General features: G+C 48.1%; 1 protein-coding gene across 1 annotated transcript in view; it reads left to right on the forward strand.

Moving 5' to 3' along the window:
• Positions 1-5,631: 5,631 nt before the first annotated feature.
• Positions 5,632-23,822, forward strand: part of ITIH5 (inter-alpha-trypsin inhibitor heavy chain 5) — a 73,929-nt gene continuing 55,738 nt past the window's right edge. Inside the window, exons 1-5 of the mRNA XM_030572380.1 lie at positions 5,632-5,855; positions 11,237-11,281; positions 16,256-16,419; positions 19,616-19,723; positions 20,353-20,603. Coding sequence (XP_030428240.1) covers positions 5,736-5,855; positions 11,237-11,281; positions 16,256-16,419; positions 19,616-19,723; positions 20,353-20,603 — 688 coding nt within the window. The 5' untranslated portion in view covers positions 5,632-5,735. The remainder of the gene's footprint in view (positions 5,856-11,236; positions 11,282-16,255; positions 16,420-19,615; positions 19,724-20,352; positions 20,604-23,822) is intronic.

Genomic DNA, 23,822 nt, shown 5'->3' on the forward strand with positions numbered 1-23,822 from the left:
TTGAAGAGAGGTGAAGTGAGTAATGTAGATCTCCTGTCTTATTCTAGTGAAGTCCGTTTGTATAGAAGTTTGGTTATTAATGAGAGTCTCCAGGTTGGAGAGCTCTTTTTTGATGTTTTCCTGTTTGCTGTATAGGATGCTGATCAGGTGGTTCCTCAGTTTTTTAGATAGAGTATGACATAATCTCTCACTGTGGTCCGTGTAGTATGTAGATAGCAGTGGATTTTTTACCTTTAGTCCATTTGGTATGATGTCCATCCGTTTGCATTTGGAAAGGAAGATGATGTCTGTCTGTATTTGTGCAAGTTTCTTCATGAGGTTGATGGATTTCCATTCCATACGGCTAAATGCAGTGTCTTGCATGGTGTCAAGTATCAGAGGGTAGCCGTGTTAGTCTGGATCTGTCAAAGCAGCAAAGAATCCTGTGGCACCTTATAGACTAACAGACGTTTTGGAGCATGAGCTTTCGTGGGTGAATACCCACTTCCTCAGATGCATGTAATGGAAATATCCAGGGGCAGGTATATATATGTGTGCTAGCAAGCAAGCTAGAGATAACGAGGTCAGTTCAATCAGGGAGGATGAGGCCCTGTTCTAGCAGTTGAGGTGTGAAAACCAAGAGAGGAGAAACTGGTTCTGTAATTGGCAAGCCATTCACAGTCTTTGTTCAATCCTGAGCTGATGGTGTCAAATTTGCAGATGAACTGAAGCTCAGCAGTTTCTCTTTGAAGTCTGCTCCTGAAGTTTTTTTGCTGCAGGATGGCCACCTTAAGGTCTGCTATAGTGTGGCCAGGGAGGTTGAAGTGCTCTCCTACAGGTTTTTGTATATTGCCATTCCTAATGTCTGATTTGTGTCCATTTATCCTTTTCCGTAGAGACTGTCCAGTTTGGCCGATGTACATAGCAGAGGGGCATTGCTGGCATATGATGGCGTATATTACATTGGTGGATGTGCAGGTGAATGAACCAGTGATGGTGTGGCTGATCTGGTTAGGTCCTGTGATGATGTCGCTGGTGTAGATATGTGGGCAGAGTTGGCATCGAGGTTTGTTGCATGGATTGTTGCATGGATTGATATGTGGGCAGAGTTGGCATCGAGGTTTGTTGCATGGATTGTGTTGTGGCCACATGGGGCCACAACAGTGGTACCCCTAACCCACCCAGCAATATCGTCAATCTATCCAACCCCTAACCCACCCAGCAATATCGTCAATCTATCCAACTACACACTCAGCCCAGAAGAAAAGTCTGTCCTATCTCGGGGACTCTCTTTCTGCCTTGCCACCCCCACCAACATGATACAGTTCTGTGGTGATCTGGAAGCCTACTTTCGCCGTCTCCGACTCAAAGAATACTTCCAGGACAACACTGAACAGTGCACTGATACACGGGTGCCCTCCCACCAACAGCACAAGAAAAAGAACTCCACATGGACTCCTCCTGAGGGTCGAAATGACAGCCTGGACCTATACATTGAATGCTTCCGCCGGCGTGCACAGGCAGAAATCGTGGAACAACAACATCGCTTGCCTCACAACCTAAGCCGTGCAGAACGCAATGCCATCCACAGCCTCAGAAACCACCCTGACATTATCATCAAAGAGGCTGATAAAGGAGGTGCTGTTGTCATCATGAACAGGTCTGACTATCAAAAGGAGGCAGCCAGACAACTCTCCAATACCAAATTCTACAGGCCACTTCCCTCAGATCCCACTGAGGAATACACTAAGAAACTACAGCATCTACTCAGGACACTCCCTACACTAACACCAGAAGAAATCAACATACCCCTAGAGCCCCGACCAGGGTTATTCTATCTACTACCCAAGATCCACAAACCCGGAAATCCTGGACGCCCCATCATCTCGGGCATTGGCACTCTCACTGAAGGACTGTCTGGATATATGGACTCTCTACTCAGACCCTATGCCACCAGCACTCCCAGCTATCTCCGCGACACCACTGATTTCCTGAGGAAACTACAATGCATTGGTGACCTCCCAGAAAACACCATCCTAGCCACCATGGATGTAGAGGCTCTCTACACAAACATCCCACACGCAGATGGAATACAAGCTGTCAAGAACACCATCCCTGATGATGCCACAGCACAACTGGCTGCTGAGCTCTGTGCCTTTATACTTACACACAACTATTTCAAATTTGATGACAATATATATCTCCAGATCAGTGGCACTGCTATGGGCACCCGCATGGCCCCACAATATGCCAATATCTTCATGGCCGACCTGGAACAACGCTTCCTCAGCTCTCGTCCACTCACACCCCTTCTCTATCTACGCTACATTGATGACATCTTCATCATCTGGACCCATGGGAAGGAGACTCTGGAAAAATTCCACCATGATTTCAACAGCTTCCACCCCACCATCAACCTCAGCCTGGACCAATCTACACGGGAGGTCCACTTTCTTGACACCACGGTGCAAATAAGTGATGGTCACATTAACACCACCCTATATCGAAAACCCACCGACCGCTATGCCTACCTTCATGCCTCCAGCTTCCATCCTGGGCACATCACACGATCCATTGTCTACAGCCAAGCACTGAGGTACAACCGCATCTGCTCTAACCCCTCAGACAGAGACCAACACCTACAAAATCTCCACCAAGCATTCTCAAAACTACAATACCCGCATGAGGAAAGAAGGAAACAGATCAACAGAGCCAGACGTGTACCCAGAAGCCTCCTACTGCAAGACAAACCCAAGAGAGAAACCAACAGGACTCCACTGGCCATCACATACAGCCCCCAGCTAAAACCCCTCCAACGCATCATCAAGGATCTACAACCCATCCTGGACAATGATCCCACACTTTCACAGGCCTTGGGTGGCAGGCCAATCCTTGCCCACAGACAACCTGCCAACCTGAAACATATTCTCACCAGTAACTGCACACCACACCATAATAACTCTAGCTCAGGAACCAATCCATGCAACAAACCTCGATGCCAACTCTGCCCACATATCTACACCAGCGACATCATCACAGGACCTAACCAGATCAGCCACACCATCACTGGTTCATTCACCTGCACATCCACCAATGTAATATACGCCATCATATGCCAGCAATGCCCCTCTGCTATGTACATCGGCCAAACTGGACAGTCTCTACGGAAAAGGATAAATGGACACAAATCAGACATTAGGAATGGCAATATACAAAAACCTGTAGGAGAGCACTTCAACCTCCCTGGCCACACTATAGCAGACCTTAAGGTGGCCATCCTGCAGCAAAAAAACTTCAGGAGCAGACTTCAAAGAGAAACTGCTGAGCTTCAGTTCATCTGCAAATTTGACACCATCAGCTCAGGATTGAACAAAGACTGTGAATGGCTTGCCAATTACAGAACCAGTTTCTCCTCTCTTGGTTTTCACACCTCAACTGCTAGAACAGGGCCTCATCCTCCCTGATTGAACTGACCTCGTTATCTCTAGCTTGCTTGCTAGCACACATATATATACCTGCCCCTGGATATTTCCATTACATGCATCTGAGGAAGTGGGTATTCACCCACGAAAGCTCATGCTCCAAAACGTCTGTTAGTCTATAAGGTGCCACAGGATTCTTTGCTGCTTTTCTTTAGTGGGGAACTCCAGGGAATTGAGTCTGTAGCTCACCAGGGAATTGGTGGGAGGAAGAAGTCAGGGGGAAATCTGTGTGTGTTAGATTTACTAGCCTGACTTTGCATTCCCTCTGGGTGAAGGAGGGGGGTGGGGAGGAGCTTGGCTCTCTCTCTCGGTACCTATTTCCAGGACTGGAAATAGGGAGGGTGGAATCCCTCTGTTTAGATTCACAGAGCTTGCTTCTGTGTATCTCTCCAGGAACCCAGGGAGGGAACACCTGGAAGGAGGAGGGGGAAGGGAAATGGTTTATTCCCCTTTGTTGTGAGACTCAAGGAATTTGGGTCTTGAGGTCCCTAGGGAAGGTTTTTGGGGGGACCAGAGTGCCCCAAAACACTCTTAATTTTTTGGGTGGTGGCAGCTTTACCAGGTCCAAGCTGGTAACTAAGCTTGGAGGTTTTCATGCTAACACCCATATTTTGGACGCTAAGGTCCAAATCTGGGAATATGTTATGACAGGGATGTTGGGAGGTTTACAACCTGTAATGCCTGTGAGATGCTCAGTGACAAGGGCCATGTATGTACACAGATAGAAAGGTAGGCACAAAACCAGACTTCGTAGGTTTTTCCTGAAGATGCACTGACTAGTCACAGGCTGCCATACAAATGTCTATGCATTCTGCTCAGGCCCGGGAGAGTTTTCGTAGGTCACTAAAGTGGTTGTGATCTGATTTTTGGGAGGTGTTGAGTGATGGCAGTTCCCCAGACGTCCACGGTAGTTCTGGATGCACAGAAAATCCTATACGTAGCACACGTCATTCAATCTCTCTCATCTTGTGGATGAAACGGGGCGCTGTTACACTGCAGTTATGTGCTGACTGAAAACACTCGAGGGCAGTCCCTTAGGAGGAAGGATGGTCTTGTTATTAAAGCCCTGCAGTGGGCCTCTGAATAGCTGGGTTTAATTCCCACCGCTGCCATGAGCTTCCTGTGTGACCTTGGGCAAGCCGCTTAATCTCTCTGCCTCAGTTCCCCATGTATAAAACTGGGACAGTAATGCTTCCTTTCTCCCACTGCTTGTCTATTTCGGTTGTAAGATCTTTGGGGCATGAGCTGTCTCTTACTATGTGTATATACGTGTTCAGAGTTCAGTGCAGCAGGACGCCAGATCGCTTCTGGGATCTGTAAGTGCTACTGTAATATAAATAAATCTTCCCCCAAGGTGATAACTCCTGGGCTAAATAAACTCTGGGGCTGAAGGTCTTAAAATCTGGTTGAAGGGAGTAATGCCCTATCCTAGCCAGCTGGCACCACTGAGCATGCAGGGAATGTTTCAGACAGCTGAGAGGTGTGTCCACTCACAGCACTCGGTCTCTGCTGAGGCTGAGATCAGCTGGGGTTTTAAAGCGACATGATAAGATTTGGGATAGAATGGGACGGGGAGGAGCTCTTTGCCACTGGCCCAGGAGAAGAGCCTGCAGGTTGGAAGATTGGAGGTGGAGCAGGGATCTTGTCACTGGGGAGGATTCAGAATAGCTGGCAGGGGACAGCGGGGCTCTTGTCATTGCCCGGGGCTGGGGGAGAGGAGCTTCAAACTGCTCAGCGCAGGTGCTGACAGCGAATGAGGTGGTTTCAGGGGCTTGGTGTGTGTTCTGAGGCAGGCAGACCAGCACCCAGTGGCAGGTGTCCAGCAGCCCTGGGAAGTGATGGGAGAACAGGGTCTCCTAAGTACCTATCATGTGCCCTGGGCCGGGGGACTGGAGTAACTGGAGTAGGGTGAGGTGCAGCTCAGGGCATCTCCTGGGTGGCGTGTTGGAGAAGAGCCTGGAGCTACCAGGGCATGACCTGGGTTGGGGGTTGCGGAAATCACCAGTGCATGGCCTATGGAGTCAGACCTAGGGCTTCAGGAGCTTCCTTTACTCTTTGGTAAAGCGATAGCAAGGAATTCCCAGCCCTGGCCGCGAGCCTGGAAAAGGGGCTGGTCCAGAGATGGGGAGGAGGAGGGGAAGCGGGGGAGAGAGACTCCTGTCAGCTTCTCCTGCAGACTCTCCATCCCAGCCTGCTGCAAGAAGCAGCCCCAACACTGAGAGGGCTTTTCTTCCACCTGGGGTCAGGGGGGATCCCCTGGCTGCCCCTTTAACCATGATTTTTCTGCTGTGGCTCTGCTGGGGATTCTCTCTCACCTCTGGGCAGCAGGACTCGGAGCTCCTAGCTAGGTATCTGGAAGAGAAGTTGATGGTGAATTCTAACTTCCCTGACTATGTAAGTTTCAAAGTAATGATTATTTTGTAACATCCAGTGTGTGTGTCTGGGTTATGCCAAATGAGTTGCCTGGAGGTTTAATTTAAATTAATCCACCTGGGAGTCCTTTGAATCTATGTCCACCAGGGCAATCAGGGGAGAGTAGCTCCTAGCACTTTTGCCAGAAGACCCAGGTTACGAGGCAGATACTGACTATATTTATAAGAAAGATTTTCTTAATTTCTCTCCCATTTGCTATAACAAACAAAGAAACGTATGTGATTTCTGTGTTGAAATTCTGTTTCCCTCGGAATTCCCTGGGTGTTTTCCAACCTTCCTGCCGTACTGTCTCTAATTTGTCTTGTCTGCTTTGTTATTGATCTAAACATGGACTATAAGAACTGTGGGGCTGGGACTTGGTTCTCTTGTTTACACTCATGAGCATCATGGAATTCCACAGGCAAATAATAGTGTGGTAGATTAACCCAGCTTTGTTCATTAATGTTCCCATCCCCAAATTAACGGTTGTTTATATTAGTGCCACATGTGTATATGGCACTGTGTAAAACAGTAAGACACCAATAGCAACAAATATTTATGCAGTTTCCCCTTCCTTGTACGTTAGAGGTGATGTGGTTACACATAAAACTACAGGGGGGGTGTTTGTGTCTTTGCTCCCAATTGCCTTAAATCCCCAATGCAAGTCGCCTTTGCCACCTCTCATTACCTCAAACGCTTGTCTCCTAAAGCCGCAGGCGTATTCCTTGAGAGACTGGAGCATGTCACACACATAGATTGGACCTAGCACACCCCACTGTCAGATCTCCCAGATAGAGAGCACTGGGTAAGGTTAGTTACTGGCTTGGAGAATTTACCAGAGAAGTAGGTGCTGTGGGAAGGGGCGATTAGTGATTCAGTCACTGACCCTGAGACAGTAATGGACATGGTGGTAGAGGGCACTGTGCTGCGGGTGTACCATCCGCCCCTGGATGAGGGAGATAAAGCAGAGGTTCTGGCTGGCTGTGTTAATTAATGATCCAATGGCACAGTTTGCAAGAATAAGGGAGTTAACCCCAATGTCCTGGCCAAATTCCAAGTTGAGTAATTCTGACAGTTTAAAAGTTGGATGCAGCCTCTCCCCCCCGAAAACTCTTGCGCAGCGTTGCTGCTTGCCTCAGATAGCTGCTTTTCTGACCCAAGCTAGATGAAGGGATCCCCCTGCACCCTTAGTATTCAGCTGGTAAAGTGCTTCATGATCCTTTGTGATGAAAGAGGCGATATGTGAGCCAGAGAGGATTATACCGCTGGGTTATGGGGTGGCCTATAGTTACTTTTCTTTTTGTGGGGGATTTTTTTTCCTGACTTGTGAGGGACAGTTGCAAATGGGAGAAAAGATGGTCCAGGGTTAAGTTCCCTGGCTTTAATCCCTTGTTCCTCTACAGACTTCCCTTGTGGCCCTGGGCAAGTCACTTAGCCCCTATAAAATGGGATAATAGCACTTCCCTACCTCACAGGGGCGTAGTGAGGAGCAATACATTAAAGGCTGTGAGGTACTACAGTAATGGGGGCCAGAAAAGTACCGTGGAGGCATAGAGAAACTTACCTCTGAAAAGTCCCATTAGCAACTGCGATTTGTTTGTGAAATGCCCCAAAGGAGAGATGAGAAGACTCAGAGTGGTGGGTCAGGCTGAATATTGCACCATGTTTCTATTTAGTGAACGATGATGCAAACCACTGAAAACACGGAGTAGGGGAAAGGTGCATTCCCTGCTAGGGAGTTACAGAATTTTGGAGCCAGTTTAAGGGGCTGGGGGTAGATGTTCCCCTAGGTCCACTCTCCTTCCCTATGCCCTCCTGCAGCACCCGCAGAAATTAATCCCTAAAGCCCTAATCTGGCAAAATCTTAAAACACGTGCTGAACTGTGCACTCATGAGTGGCCCATGGGGGTCACTCTCCTTGGGGTAGTTAAGCACATGCATGGATCTTGGCAGGTTCACGGCCTTCCTAAGTAATGTGGATTTTATCCACAGATGATGCAGCTCGGAAGATGAATTTTAAAAACTCCCATGTCTCTGAAGTGAGGCAGATAGGGACATAGTCCGGGTGGGTAAAGTTAATCATTTCCCAGCCTCAGGGCTATTTCTAGGGAGAAATAGACTTTTGTGACCATTTGGAGTGATGCCACTTAATCAAATCTCATGTTTCAGGGAGTAAACTAATTACCGCAGGAGGGTCGGGGGCTGGAAGATATCCCAGCCCTCATTTCTAGCACAACATTCTCTGTGACCCTCCTTCTGTGAAGCGACCTCTGCTTAAAGGAGCAGCTGGTCTGAGCCGGTAGGACAAATCTGACATTTTCGATGTCCTGGGATTGATTTGTGTCACGAGAAAGGTTTTTGTCTGATTCAAAACTACCTCTTGTTCCCCAATAAATGAAGAGGAAGTGAAAGAAATAGCGGGCGTGACCATGACATAAACACAGGATACTCTAAGAAAGGAGGAAGTAGATCAAAGAGGCAGGCTGGCTTCTAACTATTCAGCTGCTTTTTCTGGTTATGTTTTCTCTGTGCTATTCTGGGTAGCTCTGATTTACTTTCACAGCAGATTAATAGGGAGGAAGTCACCCAAGCACTGCATGACTTTGATTCTTCTGATTTGAGACGGGACATATTGGCTGCATAGGTGGCATGTAATGGAGGCTGGAGGAGGCTAGGCCTCCCCAAACGTTGTGCCGCTGTGTTGGGGGTGGAGGAGACAGTGGAAGATTACTATACAGGCCAACGGGGCCTGTGCCCAGGGGCCTGGCCAATTTGAGGCCCCCAGAAAAATCTCTCCCCTGCCACAGCCCCAGAAAGGAGCGAGTGGGGGTGGGGCCTTGGAGGGAAGAGGCGGAGTGGGGGCAGAACAGGGGCAGGGCCATGGGTGGAATGGGGTTGGGGCCGCGGGGGAATGGGCAGAATGGGGGTGGGGCCATAGGTGGGATAGTGGCCATGGGGTGGTGCCATGATCCCACCGGGGCTGAGAGCTGGACCCTGGCTGGGGCTGATCTCTCAGCCCCCATCCGTGGGCCCAACTGGGCTCTCCCTGCCCCAGCTAGGGCCATGGTGAAGAGGGACTGAGCACTCAGCCCCATACCCTCCACCTTGCAGGGACCTGAGAGCAGAGAGTGGGGTGTGGTCTCAGCTGGAAGAGGTGGGGCAGAGGGCGAGCCTCCCCAAGAGGAAGCTTCGCTCACTGCCCACGATTGGCTGTGTGTTATTAGCCTGCTGCCCTGCGCAGAATTTCACCCCAAAACAACATTTCGACACTTCCATGAAATCACGGGAGTTTTGGCTGAGACTGAATTCTTCTCTTTAGCTACAGGATAGGTTCAGTCTGCCTAGCAGCAATGTGTGCTTCTCCTGCTGATGTCACTCAGCCCTGACCTGGAGGGGCTATTTCTTGATAGTTTAGTGTCCCCAGCCCATTCAGTCCTTGGCCCTTCTACTAAGATTGCCAGCAAGGCTATCAGTTAATATCTGTTGCATCAGTGGTGGTTTTTCTGGTATGGGACAACTGTCCACTAGGTGCTGGAATAATACCACCAGACTCATTCCATGTGTGCAACTCAAAGGTTATTAGATGATAGCGGCTTTGGGTCACTACTAGGATGTGTTGGATTTGAACCAGCTCTTCAGAGATGGAAGATTTTATCTATCGATAGGAACATAAGGATTGCTACGCTGTACGAGAACAATGGTCCATCTAGTCCAGTGTTTCTCAGACTGGGGTCGCCGCTTGTGTAGGGAAAGCCCCAGTTGGGCCGGGCCGGTTTTTTTACCTTCCCCTGTCCTCAGGTTCGGCCGATCGTGGCTCCAACTGGCTGCTGTTCACTGCTGCAGGCCAATGGGGGCTGCTGGAAGTGGCAGCCAGTAAGTCCCCCCCAGCAGCTTCCAGTAGCTCCCATTGGCCTGGAGCAGGGAACTGTGGCCATTGGGAGCCACAATCGGCTGGACCTGCAGACGGGGCAGGTAAACAAACCGGCCCGGCCCGCCAGGGGCTTTCCCTACACAAGTGGTGACCACAGTTTGAGAAACACTGATCTAGTCCAATATCCTGTTTTTTAATGTAATTAGTACCAGATATCTCAAAGGTAAGGGCTAGAAAACCTGCAATAGGAAGTTATCTGCATACATGGAAACTTTCTTCCTGACCCGCATCTGATAGATGTTCTCTTATGCCCTGAAGCATGGGGGTTTATATCCCTTCCAAAACTTTCTTCTTGACTTAAGTCTCCTGAGTGCCCCACTTCCCCTATATTACCATTTAGCAAGATGTTGATCAAAGCAGTGGGTGAGAAAAGAGTAAAAGTTCTAACACTGGAGACTGTTTCACTTCTCCCCAGTGCTCTTTTTAGCTTTCCAACACGATGTAAACAGACGTAAATTTTTTCTCTTTGGCAAGAAAATCTGTTATGTTAGTGTCAAATAACAAGGGTAAAAAGTGTCATTGCATGCCTTTTCTGTCTGGAGTTTCATCAGCGTTTTGATAAACAGAGTGATTTCTTTGCATTAAGGCTATCCTGGTACTAAGTGATTTGGGGACCTGCTTTGAAGACATTGAGACACAACATCGTCACTGCTATCCTTAAACCAGTGGCAAGGGACTGCCACTTTGTTAGTGAAGGATGGATTTTTATGGATTTTTCCCCCTTGTAGATTCTAATTTGGGACTTACGCAGCATACAGCCAAGCCAGTGAAGCTGTTGCAGCTGGTGGAGACTGATACAATGGACGTGATTGTGCTGGAGCAGTGGCTGGCACCTTGTTTCACAATCAGCCTGATGGCTGGTTTTAAAAAGCCTCGCTCCATCGCTTACTAGGCAACGGTAGCTTCTCAGTGACTGGTGTTAATGTTGATAAAACTTAGCCATATTGTGGGTTTCAGGTGAAATAAAGCAACATAGCTCCATTCAAACTGTTGGTGCTATGCCAGCTGAGAACTTGACACTCTATGTGGCTGTAGCCTAGTCAAATAACTGCTCCATGCCTCAGTTTCCCCAGCTGTGATCTGGGTACAATAAGCAGCACATAATTAGCCATGGTCCTTGCATGTTAGTACACAATCCCTCCACTCCTGCACTCCCCACATGTAACATGCTGCTTTGAAAAGCACTGGGTGAGACCTGCCTGGGAAAACCAATTTCCATTCTACAGCTTTGATCTGTGGGTCTGTTCCAATTTTTTTTTTTAAGTTTAATCTTAATAAAAGGGTCGCTTAACCTTGCCTGTGTGGAAACAATTGCACTAACCAATGTCTGGATTGACTCCACTGCATTCTTTTTAAACAACCGACAAATCTTCCTTTCATGAACTTGAAAGGAGCAAGGCACGAGTTACAATATTTACTTAACCCTTTGCAGGTGGTGCGCAGAGTCCCAAGACAAAGCCGATTTCTGCAGAGGCTGGTATGTATCCGGCTGCCTATTTATTTCATTGCATAAAAGCAAGCACTCAGCGTGTATGTATTTGGATGCAAGCATGTGGGCGTGAATAAACTTAGTGGTGGCCTATCCCAGGCTGAGAGCTCTAGAGGGTGAATTCCTGTCATTTATCCACACCGCAGGTACTGCATGAGTAGTGGTAACGGAAGCATGTCCCAACATGGCCCCATTAATCTTCTGCAACCAGTATCTGTAGAACATTGCTTAGTCTGAGTTCATCTGGGATCCAGCCTCTCTACTGTGACAGCCAGCAAGGTGGTCAATCATTGGTAAATGTGGTGATGATGTGGCCATTGAGCCCAGGAGTAACCTCTCACATACTGTAGGCCACCGACTAGCCATCAGATGGTAATAGCTGTTAATCACTATGATCCTCAGCCAGATTTGAAACAGCAGCCTAGAGGTGCATAGGTCTGTATCCCTGGAATGACCTCTTAGAGGGCTTTTTCCTTCACTGTCTCACTTCCCTGGTCCTGCTCGCATGAACAGAGAGCAACAATACCTGAAGTCTGAAGGTGCAAACAATTCAATGTTTATTGGGGTGAACTTCCAGCAAGCAATGATTCCGGTTTCCATCCTCAGTGGCCCCCTTCCCAGCTCTGATGCCACAGAGCCTGGCCTGTGTCCCTGTTCCCAACCCCCCCCTTAGCGAAACCTGATTCCAATTCCCCCATCCCCATTCCCTGTTCCCATTTCTTCCTTACTTCCTGATTGACTGCAGACTATATAAAGCAACAAAGAATCCTGTGGCACCTTATAGACTAACAGATGTAATGGAGCATAAGCTTCCGTGGGTGAATACCCACTTCGTCAGATGCATGTATTCACCCACGAAAGCTTATGCTCCAATACGTCTGTTAGTCTATAAGCTGCCACAGGACTCTCTGTTGCTTTTTACAGATCCAGACTAACATGGCTACCTCTCTGATATCTGCAGACTATATAGTAAAACTTCAGTTCTGCTTAGCTACACCTTAATCACTCATTTTACTGAAATCTAACTAACCAATACTAACACATTGTAACATGATTATTTAATCAATTTTATCCCACCACCTTAATTGGTTTACGCCCAACAAAATTAATTATACAGCAAACAAAAAGAATCACAGAACCACGCAGAGATTGTACAGACAAACAGTAGGGAAGTGGAGACCACAGTGGTAGAACAATACAGAAATGAGGATTTCACATCCCAGCTATTGATAAATGAGTTCTTGCCAGACAGGACGCTATCAAACCAAGTTTCCTTTTACATCTTCTAGGCTCTTCCCTTTCTCTGGAGGTGATAGATGGGATCACCTTCCTAACAGCCCCAAACTGCCTTATTTCAATGCGACTAGTTTGGAATGTGAGGATGTGATCATTCGCTTCCCAGCTTATGGCTGCCTCTGCTGCTTAGCCTAGGAACAGGGCCTCAGACTGTCACAGTAAGAGAAGGCCCCTACACCGGCAGACAGGGATTTTGATTCTTTCTTTTATACCTCTATAACTAGCAAAGTGATAAGAATACATGTAAATTCTTAAAGTATAGGCCTTTGCAGACAGGCCTGAATATCTCTATCCTAACATGACCCAGTCTTGGTTCTTACTTTTAACAAGAATTAGACACCAGGTCAAGTTGTTTTGATCAAAGCAACCGCCGCCAGTGAAAACGCAGGTGTATATTTACTGCTTTTTTCATACTTCCCAGCATGTGGGGTAAGCAGGAATAAATTCCCTGTTTGGCATGAAAAATCTATTCTCTCACTATAGTGAAATGCCTTGAAAAAACAGCGCCTTGCCCTGTGAAATAGCAGCACTCTCATCTGCTACCTCTGAGTGCCCCTGCGTTTGTTTTTAAAAAGGAATCGTTTTCTTAATGTCTCTTCTCATCTTCCTAAGGGGCTTTAATAACAAAGAGTGGAGAAAACAAAAGAGAGAGTGCACACGGACACAGCTGTAGGTCAGAACTTCATGCAGTAAGAAGTTGTGCAAGAACTCTAGGGAATGCATAAGATTTTCAGACAGGAACTTGGGCTAAACGCCAGCCCAGAGCCTAGCCACCTGTTTTGAAACCACCTCAGCAACTCTCCACTACTGTTTGCACAAAGAGTAACATGCTGCTTGCAGGTCTGGGGGGATGAGTCAGCAGTTTCTCCTCTCCACCTGGAGGACGAGAACTGGGTGTGTGTGTCTGTCTCCCTGTCCGTCTGTTCAGCAGGACAGGGGTTGCCAATTTTGGTTGCACGTATTCCTGGATGGTTCATGCCTTGACATAATCTTGAATTAAAGATTAATCTTTAATTCCTGGAAATGCCAGGACAATCCTGGAGGGTTGGCATCCCTATAGCAGGGACCTCTACCATCAGAAGGGAGAAAACCTTGAATGAAGGTTTCCCATTGCGGTCGACCTGAGTCCTGCGGCTGTTCCAAGTTATAAGTGGTAGCCCCCCTGCCCTGAACAGAATTCAAAGGCATTTGAGGCTTCAAATGAATCCAAGTGAAACTCAGTGGTTTTGACTCCGTTTTGCTGCTGCGTTTGGGGAAGGTTTTGAAGCTGCCCTTCAAAGTGAAAGTCAGGACGGCGGCGTGAAGCCAGGAGGTTTGAAACTAGAGAAGATGCTGGACCTTGTGTGGCTCTAAATTATAACAGCCCCCCCCTCTCTTCTTTACTTCCGCTTCTGATTGGCCATCCGATTCTTTACTGGAGTCACTTGCAACCCCAGTAATAGCCAGTTAAATATACAGAACATCATGGGCAGCGCGTGACTCCTGCATTTGAGGAGGCTGGGCCTAAGTGTTGTGGTCCCACCCGCTGCTCTGCCCTGAGGCCCACCCCCTGCTCCGACCCCATTTGGCCTCCTCTCCTGCAGGCCCCACCACACTCCAGCCCCACTCTGCCCCTGACCCAGCTCCTGCTCGGCCCCCTCCCTAGAGGGGCCCCCCGCTTGCTGCTCATGCCTCTCTGCTCCCTTCCCCGAGGAGCCCCCTGCCAGCTACCCATGCATCTCTGCCCCCTCCATCTAGGGACCCCTGCTGCTCACATCTCTCTACCTCTCAGGGGGCGAAGAGGTGTGAGCAGAAGGCGGGGGGGGTGTCATGTGGGAAGCCGTGGACAAGCCTGAGAGCCGGGTGGGGGGGCGTCATGGGGGAGAAGCACGAGAGGTGGGCAGCGGGGGTCTACAGGAGAAGCAGCAAAGCATGGCAGAGTGAGGGCAGGGTCACGGAGGAAGCATGGGAGCAGGGCCTCAGGGCACAGTGTATGCTGGGCTACAGCCTGGATGCCATTTTGGTGGCGGCATTCCAGGGGAGACTAAGCCTCCCCTGGCCTCTTACACCTGCTGCCCCTGCAGAACACTGAACGAAAGGACCCACAGAGAGTTGAATTTAGAAATAGGCCTGAACCAAAGCTCCAGGTCAGAATTCCCCTCGCCTGGCACTTTAGGGGAATGAGATTCTACATTAGGGAAATTCACATTGCTGTAACTACTTCCATGCATTTACACCAGTGCAACTCTTAATGCAGATGCCCTGAGCCCCTGCTAAGCAAGGGGTTACACGGATACAGCATAAGGCAGAACTTTGCCATACCTGGATTTTTGCAGATGCCCCCTTCCTTTATAATGATCACATCTGGAGTATTCCTAAGTCAGCCAAAAATGGAGTGCCTACTTCTGATGCCTGCACGGCCCCCCTTCTCATGTGGACTAGCCTTTTACTCTGAGAAGATGCCTTTTCATTTCAATGAGACCGTTATCACAAAAAGGGATTACTCATTGGAAGAATGGCAGAAATGGGACCTACATTTGCTAGCCCACTCAGGTGCATCTGTGAGTATATTTGTGTGATAGCGTTATCTCTTTGGCAGACTTCCTACACTGGAGGATCAGCTGTTTACTGATCAAGCCAACATGCCGCAGAAATTTTTCTTGTTGGTTATTTAGAGTAGTTACATTAAGCTTAGGTCTTCCAAATTCAAAACTTCTTGGATTTACGGGGATACTGCTGTCCAAGTGCGTATGAGCCCTGAGAAGCACTTCGTCCCAGGACTTGCGCATAAAAGTACATTCCCAAGATGCATAATTTGGCAATCAGCTCTCAATTGCTCTAATCCCTACTTCATCCAAGCTGGATGGGGTCCAGAGTGTTCTAAAAAAGATATTTTCCTAGATGAGACTCAGCCGTGTACATGTTTTCTATTAAGGCTGTTCCAGCTATCATTTGAGAGCTATAGAACTGATCGTTAGCTGGAGTAAATCAGCCTAACTCCATTGAGTTCAGTTGAGCTATGCTGGTTCACACCCGCTGAGGATCTGGCCCTGTACATTTTAAGACTTGGTTGCATGCATCCTTATTTAGCTCCAGTGAGAATTTGGCAGCATAGTGTAATGGCTACTGAGGAGACCTTACATAAAATTTCCACAAGCTAACAAGGAGATTTGTCTAGGACCGTGGTTCTCAAATCTTTCCCAGACCATGACCCCATGTCATGGCTGGACAAAGTTTTGGGAATCTCCTCCTATCTGGCCCTAAAGAAAGAGAAGGTGGTTATAACCCTTTTAAACCCATTCATGACCCCCATGTTGAGAACCCCTGATCTAGGATGTACCCAGATTTCACAAGTACTTTTCATAGCATATGTCTCAGCTCGCTCTGTGTAGAGGTCTCGCACTGGCACTGGGCAGAATGAATGTGGACTGTGCCCTTGACAGTGCATAGGGAGGTACTTTGTCCTTTGTGCAACCTTTCCCCACTGATCTGAAGCCTTGAGGAAAATCCCCACCCTGCCTAGGGTTCACAAAGGGGCTCTAACACTCTTCATCTTACAAGCTTTTATGAGGCTGTTTGTTCGCATCTCATATTAAATCCTTGTGTGCTGCAAAGAAATGCCACAAGGGTGGGTTGTTTGGCTTTTAACATCGATGATACTAATGGGTAACTGTTCAATTCCTACAGGAGACCAGGCCAAGGATGGCTGAGTTCACAGTGAAATCCACAATCATTTCCCGCTATGCCTTCACCACCGTTTCCTGCACCATGGTGAACAGTGGGTCTGAGGCCAAGGAAGGCACCTTTGAGATGCAGATCCCAGCTGCAGCCTTTATCTCCAACTTCACCATGTATGTGGCGCTTTTGCTTCTCCACAGGTTTCCGTCCCTTCTTGTCTCACTGTGGGATGAGAGGTGTGTGGTGACTTGTCTCCCTTCTCTGGCCCTGCTGGGCGCAGGCTGGGCCATGAGTCCAACAGCACTGGAGGGATGCCGATCCCCTGGAAGATCAGGGCCCCACGAATGTATTTGATTCCTTCATGCTGAAAGCCTGCTGGTAGGTCTGGTTCTGACAAGCATCCCCAGATTAGAACCTCATCTCTGGAGCCTGCCAGAGTGAATGGAAATCTCAGGAGAACAGGCTTTCTTGGAGAATTTAACAGGGTGGTTTTCCCCATGGCTGAAGAACTTGGGGCTAAACCAGCCCTAGAGACAGGATGAACCACACCTGTGAGGTGCTCCCAGGATTAAAAAAAAAGAACAGGAAGTTGCAGTAAAGGGAGAAGCCCAGGAAAGTGTTCTGAGGTTTGTAGGAACTGCCGGGTGCAAGAAGGCTCCTGCAGTGCCCTGAGTCAGCAGGGAAAAAAGAAAGCTGAAGAAGCAGGAGAGAGTGGGAGAAAGCTGTCCAGGCAGGGGAGCCTGGGCCGGACCCTGTCTAACTAGGGCAGTGGCTGTAAAGGCCAACTGGGATGAAGACTGTGTAAATTTGAGTTTTAAGTTACTTTGGGTTGATCAAGACACTGAACTGCTTGGAGCCTAGAGCACCTGTTTTGTATCAGAGAAGTAACTACATGGGACCCCTTGTGGGGATTGTTTGAATCACCTTTGAAATGTGAGTTCTTAAAGGGCCTTGAAGAGGGGGAGCAGGCAGGAAGTCACAGAATGACCTTTGCCTAGTGGAGCTCTTTGGAGGCTGCCTGTGTTAGAGAGAGGCTTCAGGTACTTCCAGGTGGGCTCCATACTGCTTGTCTACAGCGGGGTTACCACCCATGGGGTATTCTAAGGAATATTTCTTCACTGGTATCAAATGTTCTAAGACCCATTCCTAGTAAGAAACTGTCATAAACATACAGCTAAAGGTAGCATAAAATTCCTCCTTTACCTGTAAGAGGTTAAGAAGCTCAAATAACCTGGTTGGCACCTGACCAAAAGGACCAATAGGGGAAGAAGATCCTTTCATATCTGTGGGGAGAAGTTTTTGTTTGTGCTCTATTTGTTGTTCTCTCCGGGACAGAGAGAGACCAAGGCAGGAAAAACACATCTCCTAAACCCCTACCTGAAATAAGCATCTAAGATTACAAATTGTAAGTAATAGCAAGGAAATGCATTAGATTATTTTTGTTTTAGCTTGTGAATTTTCCCTGTGCTAAGAGGGAGGTTTATTCCTGTTTTTTGTAACTTTAAAGTTTTGCCTAGAGGGGAATCCTCTGTTTTAAATCTTATTACCCTGTAAAATTACCTTCTATCCTGGTTTTACAGAGGTGCTTCTTTTACTTTTTTCTTTATAATAAAGTTCTGTTTTTAAGAACCTGATTGTTTGTTAGTGTCCTAAAAACCCAAGGGTCTGGTCTGTGTTCACTTTGTTTACCTATTTGGTTGGTAGATTATTCTCAAACCTCCCTAGGAAAGGGGGTGTAGGGACTTGGGGGGAAATTTTGGGGAAACAGGAATTCCAAGTGTTCCTTTTCCTGAATCTTTGTCTCAATCACTTAGTGGTGGCAGCAATACGTCCAAGGACAAGGAATTTATGCCTTGGGAAAGTTTTTAATCTAAGTTGGTGGAATATAAGCTTAGGGGGTCTTTCATGAGGGTCCCCACATCTGTACCCCAGAGTTCAGAGTGGGTGGGAACCCTGACAGAATCATTTAATTCAATCTGTAATTTGAAGCCTTTAAATCATGATCTGAGGACTTCAGTAGCTCAGCCAGAGGTAGAGGTCTATTACAGGAGTGGTTGGGTGAGGTTCTATGATCTGCAATGTGCAGGAGGTCAGACCAGATGATCACGATGGTCCATTCTGACCTTAGTCATATTAGATTGGAGGGCAGTGATCAATACAGTGGGGGTTGATTTACCGCATCTAGTATAGATGCGATAAATCAACCGCTGAGCACTCTTCCATCGACTCCAGTACTCCATTAGAACGAGGAGCGCAAGTGGAGTCAATGGGAGAGCGTCAGCTGTTGACTTACCGCAGTGAAGACACCACAGTAAGTAGATGTAAGTATGTCGACTTCAGTGGTAGTGTAGACAAGTCCTGTGAGATGGAAGTCTTTTTGCAAGCAATAGCAACACAGAGATTGATACACACTGATACAAAGAAGGATTTGTTGCCATAAATAAAATGCTGGAGGTAGGTGTCCCTTGTAAATAGCTTTGTCCCCTGCTTTCCCTACTGTTGTCCTTTATTCACTTGGAATTACATGCTGAGCTGCAGAAAAGGGAATGGTAACTGACGTTTGCGGACTACCCAGACGACAAAGGGGTTCTATCACTGCCTCCTTTGTAACTTTGGGTGCCATTGTGTTATGCTGCTACAGCCTACAAGTGTAAAGGTCTTGACCCTGGTTTGCACCACCCTAGTTACTCCTTGCAGGGTGATTTCCGTTACCCCTTCTGGTCTTGAGTCCCCCCCAAATCCATCTCCCTGAGGGCTTAACTACCAGATACTTGGACTTTTCCTCTCTGGTTCATCACCGCCAAAGGAGTGAAGTCTGCCCCCAGTTGTCACTACGCTGTGGCAGACATACTCCACGAGTTTGCACAGCAGAGACCTGCTGGGGATAAAAATAAACAAAAAGTTTTATTTCACAGAAAAATCATAGATGTGAAGAGGAAACAGTAAGGCCTGGTCTGCACAACAGAGTTAGGTTGACATGAGGCAGCTTACACTGATCTAACTGTGTAAGCGTGTACACTACAACGTCCTCCCACTGATTTAACTCACCCGCTAAGCAGACCTAATAACTCCACCTCCCCAAGAGGCATAGTGCTTAGATCGACGTAGCTGGGTCAATGCAGTGTCCATGTAGACACTGTGTTGCTTATATCTGCTGTTGCTGCCTTTGACAACTGGAGTCCCTCTGCCCTGGGCTAGCAGCTGCTGGCTGGGATTCTCTGAGGCACAACCCACAGAGCACTTGGCCCTTTAGCCTATGCCCAGCACAGAAACATGCCCAAGCATTGTCACTGTGTTAGGACGAGCTCCACATCCGGATTTGTCTCCATGACTGTGGATCTGTAAGGCTGATGTCTCTTAACCCTACAGGATCATCGGAGACAGGATTTACCAAGGGGAAGTCACTGCGAAAGAAAAGAGAACCAGCAATCAGGACAAAGAGAGGGATAATAAACATTCTGGTCCCATAGGTCGCAGGTGAGTATTGTTTCGTCTGGCTGTCATTTTGGGCAGAGTTCCGACATTACTTCTTTATACCATTAAAAGGTATTTCCTTTCTCTCTACTGTATGGTCTTTTTATTTCTCTGTGACAGGGCCTGAGATTTATGTAGTCTAACATAGGGACTTATACAGCCCCCACTACCATCGGTGCAGAACATCTCATAATACCAGTAGGAGGCAGCACTGTGCTGTTATTCCCATTTTACAGATGAGGCAAAGAGAGGCTACGTGAGTTGCCAACGTTCACATAGGAAGTCTGTGGCAGAGCAGGGAATTGCCATGGGGGCTAATGAGTCCCAGCCTAGTTTTCTAACCACTGGACCACCATTATCCTCCCTCTTTCTGCTCTGAATTTCATTCCTTTTTTATGCGTCTGTCATACTCTTACCCAAGCTTAGTAATACGAGCCTTTTAAAATCTCTCCTCCTCTGGAAGGCTGCTGTTTATGTACCCCTGAGTATTTCTGTTGCCTGTCTTTGCATCCTCATTTAACGGGGAATACTAGTTGCTGACACAAAGGACGCAGCCTCAGGAAACCATTAACTTCAGGGTGTGGCTCATGATGTAAAAACAGCATGTGAAGGTCTCTGAATTTCCCTTGCAGGGAGAATGGAGTAGAGACTTTCAAAGCCTCTGGCACTATTCCACGCAAGACCCAGGCCATCTTCACGCTGCATTATGAAGAGCTCTTGCAAAGGCGCCTGGGAAAGTATGAGTATACTGTCAGCATCCGACCCCAGCAGCTCGTGGGCAGGTTACGTGTGGAGGTGAACATCCTAGAGAACTCGGGCATCATTTCTCTGGAGGTGCTGCCGCTCCAAAACAGCAAGCAGAGGGGCATCAAGAAAGTCATAGGTGAATAGCACATGTGGCCTACAGTGGTGATTGCGTCGCTTCTTGTGAACTAGCTGGGCCTGGTTAGTACATATGTAACCCCGACAGACCCTGGTCGTTGGCAGCCGGGATCGAAGCTGGGAGCTAATGCGTGAGCCTTGTTTACCATCAGAGCTAAAAGACACCTTTCTCTTAGCCAAGCCTGTAGCAGGCTCATCAAGCTTTAGCTGGTCTAGTCACCACTAGAGGGAGACAGAGTGCCACCCCAAGCAGGCAAGAGTTACACATGGATGGGATGGAAGATCTCCAGGGAAATCCCAGACTGATGGTGTAGATCAATAAACTACACTCTTCCCTCAGAATCGGCCATAAATCAGTGCCCCCGTGTTGTATTAGGTGACACTGAGCTGCGGAGGGAGCCACCTTTTGGTGGAGTCGTAAAACTGAGGCCTGGACCTTACACAACCATTGAAGACCATAGGGAGCTTCTCACAAGGTAGGGAGTGGTCTGAACCCTGGTGGCCTGGCCATATGCCAGTGTGGGTTTCATATTTCAGTGTCATTTCAATTAGAAACATTATTCCTTACTTCCCCGCTGAGCCACTGTGGTGCAGTGTTGTTGGCACATTCTGCCCCAGAGGTGGCTGCAGTTCAGGGGTAGGTAGCTGCTTTCTGCATTTTGACTCTCTAACTGTCTGGCAGTCTCCATCCCTGATAGGGCAGGGATGCAGTATAATAGCAATGATCATTAAGGATTTTTAGGAGCTATAATGGTGGGACTTCAGCCTGCCTTCAGAGAGGTCCCTGGTTTTTGTGGCTTTAAGCCAGCATATGCGTACGTGCATGTCTAAACAGCTAAAGAAAACTTTGAATCATATTGAAATTAGGGTCTGATCCAAAGCCCACTAAAGTCAATGGGAGTCTTTCAAATGAATTGGATGGGCTTTGAATCAGGCTTTGAATCAGATGTGACGTTCAGCATCTGAGAAGCCTCCTTCCTGGCTCCAGATCTCCTGGGAACTGCTGAAGTAACTTGTGTTTCCATCCAAGTGGACCAAAGCAGACAGGAAATCCTGCCTTTCAGAACACAGGAAATTTCATTTTTTTGCCAAAGCAGCTGAGACCAGGAGCAATGCTGGGGGGGTCTAGCATTGCCCCATAGGCTGCTCAAAGTCTATTGTTTTTCTTCTGAAAATGGGCAGCATGGACCATAGGCTGCTAAGACTCTGCCTGGAAGCCACTGCATGGTAGCAAAAACCCCAGGCTAACATCAAGTGAGAGATGGCCTTGCACTAGGATATGAGCCTGAAGGATCATGGGTCTCAAACCCAGGTCTGGGGGTTCCCCAGACCACAGCCACCTTCTAGCATCTCGCTGGTACCAGCAGGGAGCATGGGCTGGCGGCTTCTTGCTCACAAGAGGCACTGCCCACAAAGCTTCCAATTGGAGGCGTCCGGCCTCTCTGATTGGCTCAGACTCACTACTTTAGCCAGAAGGAAGCACAGGAAGTTGTCTGAATAACTAGGTGAATCCCTGGCTGGCTCCTCCATTGGACCCATCCTGTTAGCTTGACTCCTAAGCTGTTTTGTTCCTGATTTGTGCCTTCCTGTCCTGCTCCTGGTTCCTGCTCTCCTGCCTTATTCCAGATCCCTGCTCCTACCCCCACTCTTGGCTACTGATTCTGGCTCTGCCTCTTGGCTTGATGCCTGCCTCTGGCTCTGACCCTTGGCTCAACCCCCAACTTTGTTTCTGTTGCTGATCTGAATCTTGCCTGACCACTAGGTCTGACCATCTACATCCCGGTCTCTGACAGTAGGGTCAGATCCTCAGCAGCTGTAAATCAATATGACTCTAGTGAATTCTGTGATTTATACTGTGTGAGGATCTGGCCTGAAACCTGTGAATATGGAATAAAACAAAAGCCTCAGTCCTATTCCTATCAAAGCTGAGGCCTGAGGATTGGGCCTTAACGCTGCTGTTGCCCAGTGAGTTCAGTGAGCCTCGGATCAGGCTTTGGATCAGGCAAAGCATCTGCAGCCACTGTCGGTAGGGTAAAATGATAAAGGTTGTCAGTCCCCTTGATTTAGCTGAGGTGAGGTGAGGAAAGGATGTTTCCCCTTGGGGTCATAGTTCATGGTGAGCAGGGGCAGCTCCAGGCCCCAGTACTCCAAGCGAGTGCTTGGGGCGGCATGCCACGGAGGACGCTCTGCTAGTCGCCAGGAAGGCGGCAGGCGGCTCCGGTGGACCTCCCGCAGGCGTGCCTGTGGAAGGTCCACCAAAGCCGCGGGACCAGCAGACCCTCCACAGGCACGCCTGCGGGAGGTCCACTGGAGCCACCTGCTGCCCTCCTGGCGACTGGCAGAGCACCTCCCACGGCATGCCACCCTGCTTGGGGCGGTGAAATGTCTAGAGCCGCCCCTGATGGTGAGATGCCTTTCTGGTGTTACGCTTTCCTCCAAAGCATCTGGCATTGCTCAAGGCCAGAGACAGGATAACTGAGCAGACACACCCTTTGTCTGTTCCAGCATGCATGTTCCTGTATTTAAACCACACATGGAAAAACTCAGTACTGGAGCGGCCTATCCAAATGTGACTCTGTGAGCACCAAATGTTCTGTGCAATGTAGCAAGGGGTTTAAAACATTTAATAGGAAAGTTGGACCCATCCAGTTCTCTTGTTATAAAAGTATTCTCTGGCCATTAAAGCCTATGTAAGTGTGATAGCACTTTCAATGTCATGACCAGAGGAGGGGACTGGAACCCAGGACTTCTGGATTTTATTCCTACATCTGCTACTCACTCACTTTTGTGGTCTAGAGTGTCACCCTTATTCATGTTGAGTAGTGTCTCACTCCTCCAGTGACAATATTGAAACCAGTAAGATTACCTCAGAGATGAGGTTCTGCTCAGTGTAAAGAGGGGGCGATCTGGCCCTCTCTAAACTTGAGCAAGTCATGCAGGCTCTCTGCTTGGCTGTTCCCATCTGTAAAACTGCTACAATGAAGCCTACAGTATTTCTTGCATTGGTGTTGATTAAAATTTAAAAAGTGCTATGAGATTCTTGAATGGAAGGCTGAATGAGCGAATAAACAGAATGAAAGTAACATTTTCAGAAGCACACAAGTCCCGTTTTCGAAAGCGACTTAGGTTTCCAAGTCATTTAGGTGCTTTCTGAACATTTTGCCCTGAGATACATGGGTTCCCGATTTATTCTCAATGATTCAAACTGCCGTAGCTTGCA

This window comes from Gopherus evgoodei, chromosome 1, assembly GCF_007399415.2.
Source record: "Gopherus evgoodei ecotype Sinaloan lineage chromosome 1, rGopEvg1_v1.p, whole genome shotgun sequence".
Lineage (NCBI taxonomy): Eukaryota > Metazoa > Chordata > Testudines > Testudinidae > Gopherus > Gopherus evgoodei.